The sequence below is a fragment of the Pleurodeles waltl genome, chromosome 1_2 (genome assembly GCF_031143425.1).
Source record: "Pleurodeles waltl isolate 20211129_DDA chromosome 1_2, aPleWal1.hap1.20221129, whole genome shotgun sequence".
Classification (NCBI taxonomy): Eukaryota; Metazoa; Chordata; class Amphibia; order Caudata; family Salamandridae; genus Pleurodeles; species Pleurodeles waltl.
Window position 1 is genome coordinate 928,164,740 of NC_090437.1, and position 18,996 is coordinate 928,183,735.

Here is an 18,996-nt window from a genome sequence, read left to right on the forward strand (position 1 = left end):
CATGGCAGAGGGCTCCGAATGTTTCTGGGAGTCTCTGTTTGGTGTTGACCCTGGCTGTTACCGCTGTTTTTGGGACAGGCTCTGGCGGATGCTGGTGATGACTTTCTACTCAGCTGGCTTGAATGTACACAGTCCTTTTAACAGTCCAGGAGTACAGAGGCACAGAGTAGTGGAAAAACCTTCTACTGCATGACAAAGTGCTTTATGCGTCCTGGCCTGGGGCACACAGACGATATGGGCACCTGCTCTCGAGACCTCACTATTGTTTACACATAACCTTGCTCTTCATACTTGTGCATGCACAAACAGCTGTCTGGGTTTAAAAAGGACACAGCCTTCTAACAATGCAATGCATAGACCTAATATGTGACAGTTCTATTCCTCCTTAATGGGAGTTAATTTTGTAGATTAACTGACTGTAAGGTGTGATAGAACATTGTTACAACCCCTGAATCTCACATCCCAAGCAGCATGCAGTTGGAAATAACATCATGATAAGATGCTATCCTTGTGCCCTTTTTACCTAAATGGCAGGTATCACCACTTACAGTGGTGGAGGCACCATTACCACCAATTCTAGTATTTCAACAAGAGGGAATAAACCTAAAACATTTGATGCAAACAATATCTGGTGACATAAAATGAAATTATAAAATCATGTGTCCCCATAAAACGGGATGTATGCAGCTCAGAGACAGTTTAGTATACTTTGGACTGGAACTGACTGACCATACCTGTGAAGAAGATGTACGTAGAACCTGTCTTCGACTCATCCTTTTGGCACTCTGGTCCATCACAAGACTTAGACCAGCAGCTGAACTCCCCTGTGTCTGCTGCTGTGGTGTTCATCAAGGTCAACTGGCTGTATTTCTCGTTTTGTTTAATACTGGATAGAAAAAAGAGAAACAGAGCATGGTGAACGATCCACTTTGTTGTCACTGCCAATCTCTGCGATTCTGCCCATCCCTTTTTTTCAAGGAGGTGTAAATGGTGAGGCCTGTGAGTTAAGTACTGTACTCCCAATACCCTAATGCAAGAGAGCTGGCAGCGATTGAAAAAGGAAAGAGCGGGAATGCGTTTTAAGAGTTGTTTTCTTGACATACAAATAATGCTACGGTAATTAAAGAACACATTCGCATTTATATTTGTAATTTTTATAGTTTCAAAACCATTACGTCTTGCCTTAAAAGAAATTAACTGCAATATGTTGTACTCCTTATTTTCTTAAACGAATCCCTTGCACTATTGTAAAGAACTTGTAGATACCTCGGGTGCAGTCCCACTACATTGAATCCACTTTATCGACAAACCATTACACAGACATCCCTAGATTGACATTTACCACTGCATCAATCGACTACATCTACATAACACTTTTAAGACACCACTACCTTGAAATTGTTAGGGTTGGAAGAGTGGTGGTTAAGACTAACAGTGTAGCAAGGTACAACACAAGACTTTAGGATAGGGTTAGTGTGGTATATTAAGGCAGAGTTAGGTGTCGGTTTAGGGTTAGTGCCGGGGGAGTTATGTTTAGGGAAGGCTCATAGTTAGGATAAGGTTGAAGACTTCGCTAAGCACAAGGCTGGCTTTAGCGCTGGTGGCACCCTGTGCGACAGTCTTTTTTGCTGCCCCCTCGCATCTCATGACCACCTCCTCCGATTCACTCACTACCACCCTGCAAATGTGCCTCTCATCTCTCCATAGCCCCCCTTTCACATACATTCATTTGTTTTAAAGTGCTTGTAAAGGCTTTCTTTACTTATCTACTCAGTTATCCACATAAAATATAGTTCTGTTCTTTGCAGCAGACATATTATCCCTCTCCGCTACTTTATGGTGAGTCAAAGCTGCTGCTAGCCAAAACTCCCATCTCTCTCCCTACCAGGAACGTTAAATTACAAGAGGTATCTTGACATTTTAACTGTTTCCTGAAGGCTGGACGCACAAGGAACTTTTCAGCAGGTGTTTAAATCGCAAGTTTCGAAAGTCATTGCTAAACACAGCGCCCCCCCTGAGGTCAACACCCTGTCAATCCAGGTCAGCACCCGTTGCAGCCGCACCCCTTGCACTGCCCTAAAGCCAGTCCCGACTAAGCATTATGTTTAATGTGAGATCAGACCAGTTTCATAACATCATACGTTTAGGAAAGCACTAACATCATTCTGTTTAGCTTGACTTGACCATAATGTCTTTCTAGACCACCTAAGTGACACACAATTTGGATGCTAGTGCTCTAATGCCTGGGGAGTTGTTGTGTTCCGCAAACTCAAATAACTTAATGGACATAAGGAAAATGTGTAAATATAAAAAAAGCATTGAGTGACAGAAAAGAAGCAAAACAAGCAGTTATTCTGAGATAGGACTTCCAAATTGGTACATTAATGCAGACTATGCACATAGTGTACTTATTGAACTTATATGTTCTTAAGTTTACACTGGAATCTTAAACCTATGTGATTGGCAAATGCCATCTACATTTGAATCCTCCTCGAAGCCTAGGGCTTAATGTTGCTTGCCTTTTATGTGAAATTAATGTACAGACTAGTGCAGGCTTCTCCAACTAGTAGCTCGTGAGCTGCTGTTAGCTCTCCAGCTATCTGTAAGTAGCTTTCCTGTGTCCAGGCCAGCCTACTAAATTAGAAGTTTTAGGTTGGTTGCAATAATACACATTTATCAAAACAGGGAATGCATATTTAATGGTAAAATATGTTTTTTTTCAGAACTCGTCATCTACTATTTCAAGAAAAAAGGGTGAATTTCCAAAATATTTTTAATGCTGATATTTGAGTGATAACTATGTGGCATTGCAGAGACTTGGTATTACCTTGGTGCCAATGGCACTGCAACTACAGCAGTTATATTTTACCCTTGTAGATGAATTCCTTATTGACAAATACTTTTTTACATTACTGATGGCAACTATGCCTGATGCACTGGGGTGATCGCTCTTGCATATAGTGACTACTAATGTAATTTTGTCTGATGCAGTCACTATTACAACACTAATATATTAGTAGCTCTTGATGAGTTTCACTAAACATAAGTAACTCTAATTAAAGAAAAGGTTGGAGACCCCTGTTCTAGTGGGTGTAGTATACCTGGTTCAATATACAGTACACTCTAAATCACAAAACCCTTCTCACCAATCTGGCACATTTGAAGATATTAATTAGGTTGCTGAGAATACCAGTAGTAAAAAGTACTGCTTGTGGTGGTTGAGCTGTTTCCTATCTCTCCTTTGTAAGGCAGTCCCTCAATGCCTCAGCCTTCAAAGCAAAGAAGTTAGGACAAAGGTGCGGTGGGATATATGTTCCATGAGCCACTGGGAATTTAAGATTTGTGATCTCACATAGGGTTCAGACAACAACTTAGTCATACCTCATGGGAGGACAGCATCAGTGTTGCCCAGAGACATCTAAATGCGAACTGTTGAGGCGCTGCATTCATGAGATTAACTGTTGACCCTAGTTAATGCTCTGCACTCCATTTCACTGCAATTGTTAGTGGACACTTAGAGAAAGACCTGGTTCTAGCATGGATTGAGAAGCTTCTGATGACTAGAACCCAAACCATTGCCCTTTTCACATGTAAGTTATAAGATCTGTACCATCACTGGGTTTGGCGCCATTTTCCATAATTATTATTCAGTATCTTCACTCAACCTTTGTTAGTATTAATACAAAGATGTATTTGCAGCGTATCATACTGTGCAAAGAAAATTAAAATACAGTCCAGGATTTTTGGCTGATTAACATTCAATCTCATATATGAAATACCAACAAAAACAGTTGGATGGACAAACACTTTCTTTGTGTAAACCTCTTATGAGTGGAGATAATGATTTTTAGAGCTAGACTGTATCTTGGTGGAAGAAATGTTGACACCTAATATTGGTGCTCAGTCAGCTGCTATGCAGAAAGTCTGGTATTTTGGATTGGGTCTGTATTTATTTACATGTGAAACTATAGGCTTCAAGTACATGTTCTGCAAAAACATGCACTCCAAAATGAAGACAATCTCCCTACAAAAATGTTAACTTATATTTAATTCTGTTTCATTTCTAAATCTGGCAATGATGGCTTTTCACATACCGTAGGACTGTTGTAATGTACTATTCTAACTCGAGTCCTAGTATATTTGGGGCAAATGCTTTTATTAGCTGATGGTCGTAATTGTGTAAGGAGATATTTAGGTAAGGCTGAACATTTGCTATTTAATTTTTTATAGCCTCCTTGTGCCAAAAATATTTTTACACAAAGAGGTTCATGAACGCAACTCTCTGAGCGGAGAACTACGCACATCACATCTAGTAGCCTGTCATTTTCCACTTCAGTATAAATCACAAAAAAAATTAAATTATGCCTAGTAGTAGGTGTCTATGTCACAAATGTGAAAGATAGATACATGACCTCAACTTCATCTTGTTCAGATAAAGCTTTCGTGACAAATTAACATACTTGTAACATATTTAATTGCCAGTGCCATGCTCGGTTACTGACAAAGTTGTTTACATGTCTTCTCTTATACATGACTCAATTGCATGATTTAAAAAACACATAAACTACAGTGGGTGGGGCTTGCCCATCACCAGAGCGCTGCGCCCTGTAAAGACGTTCATGCAAAAATAACAGATGATGGCCGGAATGCTGAGCAAATCAAACATTCACCTCCAGTCCCAGATCTGGGTTAAATCCATCTTTTTTTCCTCACCATACCATTCCATTTTGGACTCAGCCATATGCAAATCAGTCTTGACCCTGCTCCCCATGGCAACAGTCTATCCTGAACTGCCAACAATAGATTTAACCCAGATCTGTGACTGCGGGTGAATGTTTGACTATGTTTAGCATTCCGTCCATCATCTTTTTGTGTTGCTATAGTTGCTCTAAGTGGGAAGGGTATGCCCAGATGCGGGTCCCATACTCACTGTGCTACTGGATTCAAGCTATTCTGGCTGATGAGGGGTGATACCTTGAAACAGGTCCCAGGATACTTTTTTCCACTCAAGGGAGGACCTGGCAGTTCAGGCTGGACTGTTCCCATGGGGAGCAGGGTCAAGAGTGATTTACATATGGCTGGATCCAAACTGGGGTGATGTGGTAAGCAAATAAAAACATTTAATTTAACCCAGATCTGTGACTGGGGGGGTGAATATTTAACAATGTTCTGCATTCTGTCCATCATCTTTTTGTGTTGCTTTACAGAAGCTAGGCATCACAGGAAGGATTAATTAAAATCTGAAATACAAAGAATTAATCCTAACACACCTAGGATGACCTCACCCCAGATCTGGAAAAACATCCTTACATCCATCAGGACTGCCCCAACTCTGTTCCAATGTAAAAAAGCGTTGACAACACCTTTTTAAAGAACATTATGTCACTTTACAGTAGTGATACATTTCTGCTCCTAGAAACCAACTACACCTTCAGTTACATTCCAACTGTATTCTTGCCTTCGACCCTGTGTAGTGCTCCTCCGCTTTGGATAGGTTTGCACTATATATATAACACATACACATATAAATACTGTTGTCATAACATAAGCCTTTAGATAAGCAGCAGGGAAAGTATCATTGTTTAGATCATTGTGCATCTCTGGTGCATCCCTCTTCAACTACTATAGGCTTCAGAGTCTGAAATTCTGTCCTGACACTATCTTATTTCTATACAGATCTGAGGGCCCATCCCCTTTGACTTGTTACTGGTGCTGGTTCGGTTAAATTCAGCTTAAGTCAATTGGAAATCTTGAAAAGAACAGATATATTCCTAGAATTGTTTACAAGTGAAAATCTTGAAATACATCAACAGTAAGTCAGAACTATTAGATACATTATGAAATAGATGGGTAAATAATATTTGTGTCAGTGTAAAAATGTTGTGCTGGTGAAAGCCTAAGTGGTTTGCAATTTAAAAAGCCCAACAAGCCACAGCATGAAAATGAAAAATATTAGCTTAATGAGAGTCCTAGCAAGGCAACAATTATATTGATTTCTTCCAATTGACGCCAGAGTTCAAAACATCCTCCTATGTAATTAATGCATATAAGCGCATGCAGCTTCTGGGAACTGTTTTTGTGTTTGTTTTCACGGTAACAGCATGAATCAGACCAACAAAGCGCTCAGAATCTTCACATACTAAGAAGGGAGCCCTGAGTACCGAAACTAGTTACATTGCATAATTCTTCAGCCTGAAGCATGGCTTTCTACCAAAGAACTTCTAACCTTATCTCTAGCTTCTGTGCTCTCAGGTTCATTTTTAGGGGTGAGAAAATGTGGCGGTTTATGGGATTAGAGGTGGGCCTAATGTTGGTTTTTGTAATCCCTGCCTCTCTACTTTGTTGCCTATTTCTACTTTTGATTCTACCATGGGGAGGGGAAAGCCCTACTTTCCAACTGATGGAAACCGAAAAAAAACTTAGAAACAAGTCAATGTGACAACAGGGGACTTTCATTCTGTGAGAACTGTTGACCACCATTAATGCATTTACAGCAGTGCTTCATTTGTGCTCGTTGTTTCAGGTACTGAGCACCGGCACTTATTTCTGAGGGCCGGGGCTAGGCTGACCACCTGGCATTAAGGCAAATTCTGGACAGGACTGTACAAAATTCAGGACAAAGGGTCAAAATTCAGGACAAAAATTCAGGACAAAGGGTCAAAATTCAGGACAAAAATTCAAGAACAAACATCAGTTTTACAGACACACGCAAGAGAGGCCATGCCTCACTATGTTGTCAGTGCATTTATTTACTCTTTTTTAACATAGCACTATTTATTCACTGTGGACCTTTTGTGATTGCCTCCTGGTATGCTACATTCAGGTGTCACATTACGCCCTTGTTCAGTAGTAAATGAATGCCCTTCAGTACTGCGGGAAGGCCATCACCCCTACCCAAATCTACCCGACCTTTCCTGAAGAGAAAGTAACAGCAACATTTTGATTATGTTTCTGAACATTTTAAAACCCCTGGCAAACAGTTTGGGAAACATTAAGGTAATTAACCTAATGCTAGTTTAAACAAATTGAACAAAAACATCTGGCTTACCCCAACCACCCATGGACTTTCAACCTAATTTGTTTTTAAAGAGGCAGGGCATATGGTGTGGGCGACAGTCTCAAACCTAATGTCAGGATGTGATGTACCCATAACTTGTCTGTAGTCTCACTGGACTAGAGTGTATGTATGGGACTCTACATTTATCTCAGAAATGGGAGCCCGGACTATCAATCAAAGATAATAAAAGAGGAGGATGAAATCAAGAGCAAATGGGAGATCCACGGCAAGTAATTCAAAGGGTTGTTGCTAAAAACTGGATAAATAAAGAAGAGAAGAACAAGGTGGGACAATTCCTAAATTCAGACAAGATGGGTCCACCAAGACTATTCGGAGGTAGTGGGTACCTGGTGAGTTGTCTCTGCACATAGGAACAAAACACAAGGGGCACTGTCAAGTGGTTGAACAAGCAACACCCATCCACCTTAGCAAACTCTTCTGGTGCAATGGTCCTCTGTTAGTGCTTTTGAAGGGTGAGCAAGGGCCAGGCCCTTTGCAAGGTTGTGCAAGGCAATTTCCCGCTTTGTCCATGTCTTTATATGGTTTTGAAATTGAGCAAAAGCCAAACTATAGATCTGGGTTATCCCTAAGTGTCAAGTACAAATAGAATCTTCAAAATATTTGGGATGTAAATTGCACAAACAAAGATTTACACATTTTAAAATGTAATTAGTGTTTCTTTAACATATGGCACTGTTGTTGCCTTTATATACAATTAGATCTCAGATTGAACTGGGAACCAGTTACCTTTTGATACCTAATGATTAATATCTACCATTCTTACACTGATTTCCAGGATGAAAATCTCAGCAGAGCCAGCAGTCCCTCCAAGCCCAGTTTGCTTTATGGTCTTCTCTTCTGCTTTCTGTAGAGGCCATGTGGCACTAGTGAAGATGGTGTGCTACCCCAATGATAGTATTATTTTGCAAAACTTCCCCTGCTCATCCTTCATTCCTTCTTCAGACAGGCCACACATCTGATTTGGTCGTTGTGGCGCCGTCGGGCAGCTCTTTCCACTCTAAAGCTAACTGTGACTGCGGGTGGATTAGGTCTTCTGGACTTAGAATGCTATTATTCAGCTGCACAGGTCCAATGGGTGGCTCACTGGCTTTCTGCCCATCTCCCTGCATGAGATGGGGTTTACCAGTAAAGACTTTTAAGAAAGACTTAATGCACTGCTCATTGTTTCCTACTGACCATTCTACGGATCACCATCCGGGGTTATCATGCACGGCTTTCCCTTGCCTTGCCAGAACCTGTAAACTCACTGACACGAAGAAACCCTATGCTCCTGCACTACCTTTGCTAAGCCTTCCCACTCGCACAGGATAGCTGTGCTCAGAGCAACTCCATCAGTGGCATGTTGCAGGTGTCTTAAAATTGGGGACTTTGTTTCTGAACAGTGAGCTACTAAATTTCCAAACCCTTGTGGCAGACTACCATCTTCACCCCGGTCAACTCCTTACTTACAACCACCTTAAATAATCACTAAATGCCCTATTTCATGTCTGCCACCTAGCACTAACCCTACAAGAGGTGTGCCAGAAGCTCTGTACCATAGGAAATGGTGGCAAACTGATAGAATGGGTGTACAGGCCTATCCTGCAACATGGAAACCACTCCAGGTCTTCTCGTCATACTACCTGGGCGATTGATGTGGCCAAACCTCTACAAGATATGGACTAAAATACTGGACTTTCCCCACAAAGTATCCCATAGCTGTCACTTTAAGTAAATTCATAGTGCTTCCTTGTGAATGCATTCTGCCCGTTGCTTGACATTGGCCTTGTGGTTTGTAACTCACAATTTGTTGCTTTCAATTTGCTGACTTTATTTGTTTTAGGCTATGCAGCTTGAATTCGTCCCTTCCCTTGCCAAAACCTTATTTACAGTATCCGAGTGCTCCCTTTCTGTAAACAGGCCTGTAAATCTTGTCCTTATCTTATCATATTTGCTGTGCATTCAAAGAACAAAGTCAAATGTCAGGCTCTGTCTTCGGTGGGAACTTAGTGTTTACTTTCCTTTCTCTGACTTCAAAGTGAGAGGATTTATGCGACAATCTTGCTGGATACTGGGGTTAGGAAAGAGTTTTTTCTATCACATGACAACATTTAAATAAACTTCAGAATATATCAGAATTAGAAGTACAAATCAAGCACATTTTTGTTAATTCTGAACTGTGCTGGAAACAAATACCTTTACATGATTAAAACAAATCATTGCATTAGGTGATGCAATTTCCACACATCATCGTCTGTGCATAGTATAGTTTGATTTGAAAAACTGTATATCTGTGCAATTGTAATGGTAATTTCAATCAAAAATGTGTTGTCTGTAATGGCAGTGTGTTAGCATACCATCCATGCACCACTACACGCCACTGCACCCTACTCTGTATGACTCTACTTTACTCCACTCCATGCCACTGCACTCTTCTCCATTCGGAACCACTCCACATTATGACACTGCACTCTATGCTACTTCACACTATGCCTCTCTACTCTACTCTGAACCACTCTACTCTATGCCAATGCACTTTACACCTTTCTACACCACTGTGCTCTGCTCTTCTGCACGCCATACCACTCCAGTCAACACCAATCTAATCCGCACAACTCCACTCTCTGCAACACTGCACTGTACGCCACTGCACTTTAAGCTAATACACTCTATGCTAATGCACTTTACTATGTAACACTCAACTCTGTGCCCCTGCACTCTACATCAATACACTGTACATCACTATAATCTACTCTGCACCTCTGCGCCACGGCACTCTACACTACTTTACTCTATGCCATCACACTCTATGCCCCTTTATGCAACTCCACTCTACCCTGCACCTCTCCACTCTAAGCTACCTCACTCTACTGTGAAATAATCTACTTTATGCCACTGCACTCTGTGCCACTGCATTCTATGCCACTGCACTGTACCCTGCACCTCTCTACTCTATGCCACTGCACTCTACTGTGAAACAATCTATTCTACGCCACTGTACTCTATATCACTCTGACCACTGCACTCTAGTTCAATGCACTCTACACCACTGCAAGCTGACACTCTGCAACACTGCACTGGCCGCCACTATACTCTACACCACTCTGTACTACTGCACTCTGCACCAATACACTCTATTCCACTGCATTCTATGCCACTCTACTCTGCCCAATGCCAGTCTATGCAACCGCACTCTACACCAGTGCACTCTAAACAACTGCACTGTATGCCACTGCCCTTTACTCTGCACCCCTGTACTCTATGCCACTGTTCTCTGTACTACTCTACACCACTGCACTGACTCTCTACTCTGCAACTCTGCCCTCTACACCACTCCACTCTATGCCACTGCACTCTAGGCACTATACTCTACTCTACACCACTCTACAATACTCCACTCTGCACCACTGCACTCTATACCACATGAGTCTACTCTGCAGACTGCACCACTCTGCATTACATCACTCTCTGCTACTTTACTGTATGCCACACTACTCCACTGCACTCTATGTAACTCTACCCCATGCCACTCTATGCCACTGCACTCTGCGCCAATGCACTCTAAACAGCTGCACTGTACGCCACTGCCCTCTACTCTGTACCACTGTACTCTGCGCCTACTCCACTCTACATCACTGCACGGACACTCTACTCTGTAGCGTTGCACTCTCCACCACTGTACAATACACCAATGTAATATGCACTACTGCATTCTATGCCACTCTACTCTGCATCACTCCACTCTACAGCACTTAGCTCTACTCTGCACCACTCAACACTACGCCACTGAACTCCCTGCAACGTGAGTCTACTCTGCAATGTATGCCACTGCACCACTCTACACTACTGCTCTCTCTGCTACTCCATTGTATGCCACTCTACTCCAATGCACTCTATGCCACTCTACTCTGTCCCACGCCACTCCATGCCTCTGCACTCTAAACCACTGCCAGTATGCTAACGCACTCTAAACAACTACACTGTACCCCACTGCACTGTACTTTGCACCACTGGGCTCTACGCCCCTGCTCTTATGCCACTCTACTCCACTCCACACAATTATGCCACTAACTTTAAGCCATGCTGAACAGCAGCTACCCTGGTGTATAACATGGCTAATGGCTAAAACACATTAGCAAAGCCAATAACTCTTTCGCAGATGAGACCTATTTGCTTTGCCAATGTTTGTTAGTACTATGAGGTACCGAGGTACCTGAAAGAACTGTGAAGAATACAATTACATCATAATAAAGGCTGCTACAAAATGCGCAAATACATTTTGGTTAAATAAAAAAAAAGTGCTTCTCAAATACAGCAGGGGTGTGGAATTTATTAAAATATCTACTTGTCCACGGGACAGGTTGCTTCTCAAATCTACTTGTCCTGTAAAAAGATCTACTTGTCCCTTTGGTGCCATGTAGTGTGGCGCCAAATTATGGCAGCAATCTCATTATGTAAGAGCTCTGATAATAGCCTCTCTGATTATGCCAGGGCTACTACCATAGTAGGGCTTGAATACTTGCAGTTTCAATCCCTACTGTAGCAATTTCCTTATTTTTCCACGTTTCTGCAGATCTGCATACTGGGGCTGGAGGAAGCAGTAAGCAATAGTTCCAGGGCTGGAATGCCTTTGAGTCTGCAAACCTACTAACCTGCATGTTTTAAAGATTTTCACCAGCTTCTCTCTAATATTTTCCCATAATAAGAAAGGTTCGACATTTACTCCTGACAATGGCAGAATTAGAACTTCTTCCAGGGTTGGGAAGAAAGTGGCTGGAGGGAAAATGAACTTGCAAATGCTCAATAGATTTTCACATGAGCAAGTCTACACATGCGTATTTACCCATGCTAAAATACAGTTCACAAATATTTTATAGGGGTACAACATATACCATGGGTGCACTTTTGTGACTTTCTTTAAGAATTTGGGGCCACATGTAGGTAGGTTCAGATTTGCGACCCGCAAATTGCGAGTCGCAAATCCGAATGTAGGATGGTGTCCCTGACACCATCTGTGATTCGCAAGGGCTTCGCAAATGCACACCTCATGAATAATCATGAGGTAGGTCGCAATTTGCGACCCCCTTGCGAATGGCGGCCTCACAGGGATGGTGGCCTGCTGGAGACAGCAGACCACCATGTCTGTGACTGCTTTTCAATAAAGCAGTTTATTTATTTATTTATTTTGTAATGCAGCCCGTTTTCCTTAAAGGAAAACGAGATGCATTACAAAAACGAAAAATGAAACGTTTTCGTTTCATTTTTTCAGAGCAGGCAGTAGACCACTGCCTGCTGTGAAAAAATGTTTACAGTGACATTCACAATGGGGAAGGGGTCCCAGGGGGACCCCTTCCCTTTTGTGAAAGTGTTAGCACCCATTTGAAATGGGTGCAAACTGCGATTGGTTTGCGCCCGCGTTCGCGGTCACAAAACAATCCTACATTGCACTGCGAATCGCAATTAGGAAGGGAACACCCCTTCCTAATTGCGAGTCGCAAACCCGTTTTGCAATTCGGTAACCAGGTTACCGAATCGCAAAACTGGGTTTGTGCATCGCAATGTGCTTTTTGCACGTCGCAAACAGCAAAAGTCGCTGTTTGCGACATGCAAAAAGCTACCGCTACCTACATGTGGGTCTTGGTCCCTAATTAGGTCTGGTGTTAACAAAGACATTTTGTTTTTATTAAACTTATATTTCTCTCTCTTTCGGCTGGCTTTACTGTGAGTGATTGCATTCTTCTCTTCCACAAGGAGCATATTGGCACACAAAGTAGTTTTGTTCAGTGTCAGGAACTACAGTGGCAATCAGTGACGTAACGAAACTGTAGGGTGCCCCTTTGCAAAGAACATGGAGGAGCCCCCTCTCCAGACTCACTCAGGGCAGGTGCTGTGCTGAAGGGGCCCCCTGGAGGGCGGCTGCGGGGCCTTTGTTATGCCACTGGTGGCAACGTGGGCTTTTAGAGTTCAAAAACGTTTTGGAGGGTTTTTGCCAGTGTTTGTTACAATGTTGAGGGCCTGGTAGCTCCCACAACAATAAAGTGTTACAAAAGCCATGTCAAAACAAGACACGCATTGATGAAACTAAAAGACTTATACAAATATTTCAGATCAGTTGGCTTTGTCAGTGTTTGTTTATTTTCATGCTTCCCATAATCGTGTTGAAAATGGTTACACTGATTTTCCATTAGAAATATTTTTGGGAAATACTAGCATGCATCAAAACATTTTACTAAATGACACTTCATTTGCATCTAATCAGAGAGCATTCTGGGAGCATTATACTTAGCCTCATAGCCTAAACTTTTCAAACATGTGTATACACGTTTTTTTTTTTTTGTACTGGAACCAACGTCAGTAGTGAAGTGTGACCTTTTTTTTTTAATTTACAGCACTCACCCTAATAATGAAGGTTTTCAAATAATGAACCATAAATACAAGTTCGAACAGCATTGTCTTTTAGAAACACATTACCTCAACTGCAGAGAGTTCCACTCTCTGTAAACAGGCAGCCAAAGGGTTTGTGCTGCAGAGGGTTGGGCCTACTTGTCCCAAGGACAAAGTAAACATAAAAACTTGTTGCCCTTGACCCCAAACAAGATGTCTCAGGCGATAGGAATTCCACATCCCTGTACAGATTTGAATAATATACAGTTTATGCCTAGTACTAAAATAATTTATAGCACTCCATTAAAACCACACACTCCATAGCTCACCTTGGAACACCATTACAATACCTCTCTAAAAGAAATATCTTTGCTACCAGAAAACTTCAAGTGACTCCTTTTAGTAAAGTCAATGCATGTTTTCAAGCCCCTTTGTATTGGCAGATTTACCAGTTGGGCACATTTGCATATCTTTAGGGAAGGAGACCCCTTGTCAAGAAGGTCTGATTCTTATCTGTCTGCCCCTCTCTCCCTCAGAGCACAGGAGACTCCCTGCCTTTGAAACCTGCTGGGGAAACTCGTCTGCCCGTAATTTCGCCCTGCCTCTGTTGTCCTTTAGGTGAAAGGCTAAAATTACGGACAAATGCCGTCCGTTAAGGCTTTCATCATGGACAATGGACGGCAGGACGAAATTACGGACAGTCCATGAAATTTACGGACGGGTGGTCACCCTAGCCGGGGCTTGCTCAAGCATTTGCTGCGAGCAAAAGACACATATGGGAAAGACGGAGGAAGGGAAAAAGGAAAAAGCGTCACATAGGGAGAAAAAAGCTGCAAGAGTGAGCTGAAGGGGCAGGGAGTGGCTTTATATGGATTGAAGAGGCCCGAGATGGCTTCAGGATTACGTTGCCTCAGTATGCCGTGTTCACATATTTAATTGCAGCAGCCGCATGTTTAAGAGGAGGGATTTTTGGCACCGGCACCTCTTTATTTACAAATTAAGCGCTGATTTACAGGTGATCAAGGAGTGAACTGCTCCATATAGGGAGCCTGTACTGCAGAGAGATGGGCGCTGAGCTGCAGGCACTGAGTAGCCATCACATCCCTTCAACATAGTTGCGCATAATGTTTTATGGTACCAAGGTGGCTGAAGGGATTACAGTCCCAGTCAATACTATCATTCATGTGTGTATTCTATAGCATGGTGCATTAATGAGCACATCTTAGAGTATCTTATTATTTTACCCAGTCACTTTGTTTAGCCCTATACATTATATATACTTCCACTAATTCCAAAAGGAAAGGGATTCTGAGTAACATCCCTTCAAACTGCACAGAACATTTAACAGTAATTCATAAAAGGATTTCTGGCAGGTGTAAATAGTTTTACAGCTGTATATTTCTCCACCACAAGTACAGGGAAATCCGCACTAGCAAACCTCACACACACAGGGTGGAAGTGGGTGGAACAAGGCCTGGCATCCTGTGTAAGTTTGTGAACATATATTTGTGGCTATTCGCAAATGGACCTCTGATGTAATGAATCCTGCGATCGGAAAATACTAATTCTCGAGCAATAGATGATCACTGTGTACAAGGAAGAAGGGGTAAGGAAGAGAGAAACACGGAACCTAGATCTCGGGTCTCTGTAAGCCTGACTACCCCTCAATCAGTACCACTATCTAAATAGGTAGGGCTGGCAGCGTTCATGTTGTAGCAAAATTCGAGCATATAGACTTAAACAGAGAATGTGTTAATGCACCACTGTAGGCTATATAATGCAGTCGAAGACTGTGCAACGCTGCCCCCCTTTTTTCACAGTGTATCCCTCATCCTAGTATAAAACAAGCATTTGCAATGCACTAGGGTCTCGCATTTGTCCGAGTTACAGCTATTACCAGTTGTAAACTCCCAACCGGATTTTTCTTGCCAGATTGTAAGAAAAAAGGAGCGCGATCGCGCTGCTACAGTTCACTCATAATGAAACCTATGGGAAAAATTGCAATTATCTACGTAACTGTCAAAAGTGCAAGTAACTATGTACCAGGGTTGATATTATGCAAAGCGCTCAACTTCTGCTAAGCGAGATCGCGCTGCGAAAATAGAGAAAAAGTAGTCCAAAAAACCAGCGAGCCTAGCATGTTTTCATTCCTTGGTCCCTGCACTCGATGAGGGCTAACCACCGGAAAAGGCATGACGTATGCGTGCCTTCCACTAATGAAAGCAAGAAGATATTAACAGGCAAGCCCACGAACCAATGAAAGACACTGACGTGACGTGGATGGGGCTACGAGCCCTTTTCTGACTCCTAAAGCGTTTCGCAAGCGATGCGCATGCGCAAGCGCATGCGACGCAGGCTCGACCCTAAAAAGGAAACCACAGTCAACAAGTTCATCACTAGCAAAATTATGGTTATGTGCAACAACATACATCTTGCCAGATCACTTAAACTACATCCTTGCATTTCACCTAGGGCTACCCCCCTTCCTGCCCTTCACCATTGATGACCTAACTGCCATTTCCCAAAGCAAAATCCCATGTCAATAACATAATCCTTTCTTTCTTCATCAGATCGATCTGTCATGCTTCCCCCCAAAGCCATTGTCAGAATGCCTATTACATTTGCTCGGTGCAGTCTCTAGCTCTCTAAGGGACAGCGGCTGTAATGAAAAGGAAGGCACTCTGCAGTGCAACTTTAGGCCTGGAGGTCTGTTGTCCCTCGCATTACTCCCTCCTTGGGATTTTAGCTCATTCAGTGGAATTTACAAAACAGGATCCTACCTCATTATTGTAATTGAGATAGGGTTCTGTGAATCCTTCCTAGTGGCGATTTCGTGGTGTGATGGATTTGTATAACCATCACAGCACAATATAAAACTTGGCTCATAATAACACAGGCTGGGTTTTGTTGCCCGGTACCTGTATACATTGGGCCCCTTATTTACAAGTGGTGCAGATTGGCTATGAACAAAGACTAATTCTTAATGAGAGCAACTTTTCTAAATTGCCACTACATTTTGGCAATTTAGAGGTTTCTCGCTTGCTTTACTCTCTGGCTACACTTCCAGGCAAAGGGAAGGCAAGATTCAGAGAGGAAGTGCAGACGACTGGACGCACAAGAGACGCTGCAGCAACTATAAGCAAAGGCAATGACACGGAGTCACTCATTCTGGGCGAAGGCCACCGACCGTAGGGAGCTCGTAAGGGCAGGAGCGGAAACCACACCGCGGCCCTGAGCAAAGAAATGCGCCGAACAACCGGCGCCCAAAAAATCTAAGAAAAAGGGGGGGCCGGAAGTACCCCCCTCCCCCAAAGGAGAAAAAAACAAGCACCCCACCCTTTCCGGCCAGAACGCAAGCAGGACGTTGTGGTGGAAACGGAAAGGGGAGGGCAGGAAATGGGCAGGTAACCCAATGGGGTGCACGGGAATCATTTGAATTGTGCCCAAATACCTGAGGGCAAGAATGGGGAATAAAAAGGCTGCCCGGCTCAAAGGATGCACAAAGATTGCAGGAGACCGGGCAGCAGAAGAAAAGACGAAAGCAGCCAAAGAGAAGACAACGTACAGGACTAATCAGCGGGGGATACCTTTTTTGACCAGCAGCCCGGAGCGCGACCACGCTTACAGCAGCCCGAAGAAGGAGAAAGGATCGGGAACCACGCATCCAGACCCAACAACTCTGCGGGGACAGAAAGCTGAAGGCACTCACCCGCCGCGCCGCAACCAGGTACTCAGGATCCTTCCAGGCAGAAGTCGTGGCCCTCCTCCGAGAACCCGCCGAACCGCTCCCGCGCCGAACCCCGTCAAGGTCAGGAGAGGAGGAACTCCTGCACCGATCCCGCGGCAGCTACCCGGAAACACTGCCCCCGCAGGCGGTAAGCTGCCGGAGAGCAGGCGGGAAACACCGCACTGCCCCCGCGGCAAGTTCCCAGCCCTCCAGGGCTCGAAACACCAATTCAGGGAGGCGAGCGCTTCCGCGGCCAGCCTCTGTTCCACAAAAGCAGGAACATTGAGGAAGGAAGCGCCACACCGGCTCCCGCGACGAGCACCCGGTCATCAGGAGCCCGTAGCTCAGTGGCAAAGTCGAGTGCTGTTGGTGCGGGAAGCCACCCCTGGACAGGCGTTCGAACCCAGCCACCACCATTAGTATTAGTATTTGAGTTAACCGGAAGGGCAAAACGCCGTTGACCAGCTGGGAACACACGCTTACAAGGCGTGTCCTATACGAACTTGCTGGTTTAAAAAAAAGAAAAAAGAAAAACGAAGAAACAAGAGGGAAATGTGCAAACTTTAAATAACTGTAAGGGGGGAAGCACGCCCCTCCCTCACTCGGGAAAAGAAGCAAGAGGCCCACAGCAGGGCAAAAGAGCACCAGGGGCCACACAACAGGCAAGCAACAGACAAGAAAGGCCAGCAGCCAGGGACAGCCCACAGGGCGACGCGACCTGGCTGCAACTCCTACAACTCCACCATCAGCAACAACCGGGGACAGCCCTTGAGGCGACGCGACCCGTGTTAATCGCCTGACAGCAGCAGGGGACAGCCCAATCGCTGGCTGACCAACGAGGCACCATGGAGAGCAACGGGCCAATGGTAGAGCTTGACATCGAGGAGATCATCAAAGCCGCAAGAGAAGCGGCAACAACACGCAGCAAGGACTGGATCCTAAAGCAGATAAAAGGAATAGGCACAGAAGGAGGGATGGCGCAGGAAGAGCGCAACAACAATGCAGCAGGTGGTGCAGCACCGGAAGGCGAGGAACCACAGGCGGAGGCGAAGAAGAGGCAGCGGAACACGAGCAGGGGCACGAAAAAGGGAGACAAGAGGGAAGCGGCCGAACACACCGAAGCAGCGACCCCGGGGCCCAGCAAGAGAGCAAAGGCGAACAATGGTGAGCAAATCAGCATGATTGTCCAAGAATGTCTGAAATCAATGGCGCCGCTATTATTTGTAAAAGCAGGGGGGGGCGCCAGAGGCAAAAGAACTAGGGGACACAGAAGGCAGGTGCGACCCAGGCCCCAGCAGGGACAAGGGAAGAGGGTCTAAGGCCCCTAGAACAGAAACGGCGCGCGAGCGAAGCCCATCACCCGACAGCGGGGACGAGGAGACAGCTCCTATACCCCCCACAGCGAGGCCAACCCAGGTATGGGACACAGACAAGAGCACACACAGGCGGCGCAGCCCATCAGTGGGCGGGAGGGCTTCCAAGACCTACAAGAGGGGGACCCTGGGGAGACCATACATGGTGGCAAGGGCGCCTAGGCTAGCAAGCCTGATCCCACTAGCAGTAAAAGAAAGGATATGGCGCAGAGAATTCATAGATATTTTCACACTAGTAGAAATCCAAGTAGAGGGGCTAGATCTTACAACAGTGGACAAAAAGGAAGAAGAGAGGAGGGAGCGCAACAGAGTCAGAAAAGAAAGGAATTTTGACAACTGGCTAGACGCTTTTAGAATTATGGCCTGTATAGTAGTTGAGGAATTCTCACATTGCGCAAAAGATCTGTGGCTCTACGAATCAAAAATACACGAGGCACAGAGGCAATTCACGGGAG

At 44.2% G+C, this 18,996-nt stretch overlaps 1 protein-coding gene across 2 annotated transcripts in view; it reads right to left on the reverse strand.

The window, feature by feature from the left end:
- The window catches only part of PDGFRL (platelet derived growth factor receptor like), a 432,620-nt gene that overhangs the window by 175,511 nt on the left and 238,113 nt on the right, over positions 1-18,996 (reverse strand). For both annotated transcript variants that reach the window (XM_069200430.1, XM_069200439.1), the window contains exon 3: positions 735-886. In XM_069200430.1, coding sequence (XP_069056531.1) covers positions 735-886 — 152 coding nt within the window. The remainder of the gene's footprint in view (positions 1-734; positions 887-18,996) is intronic.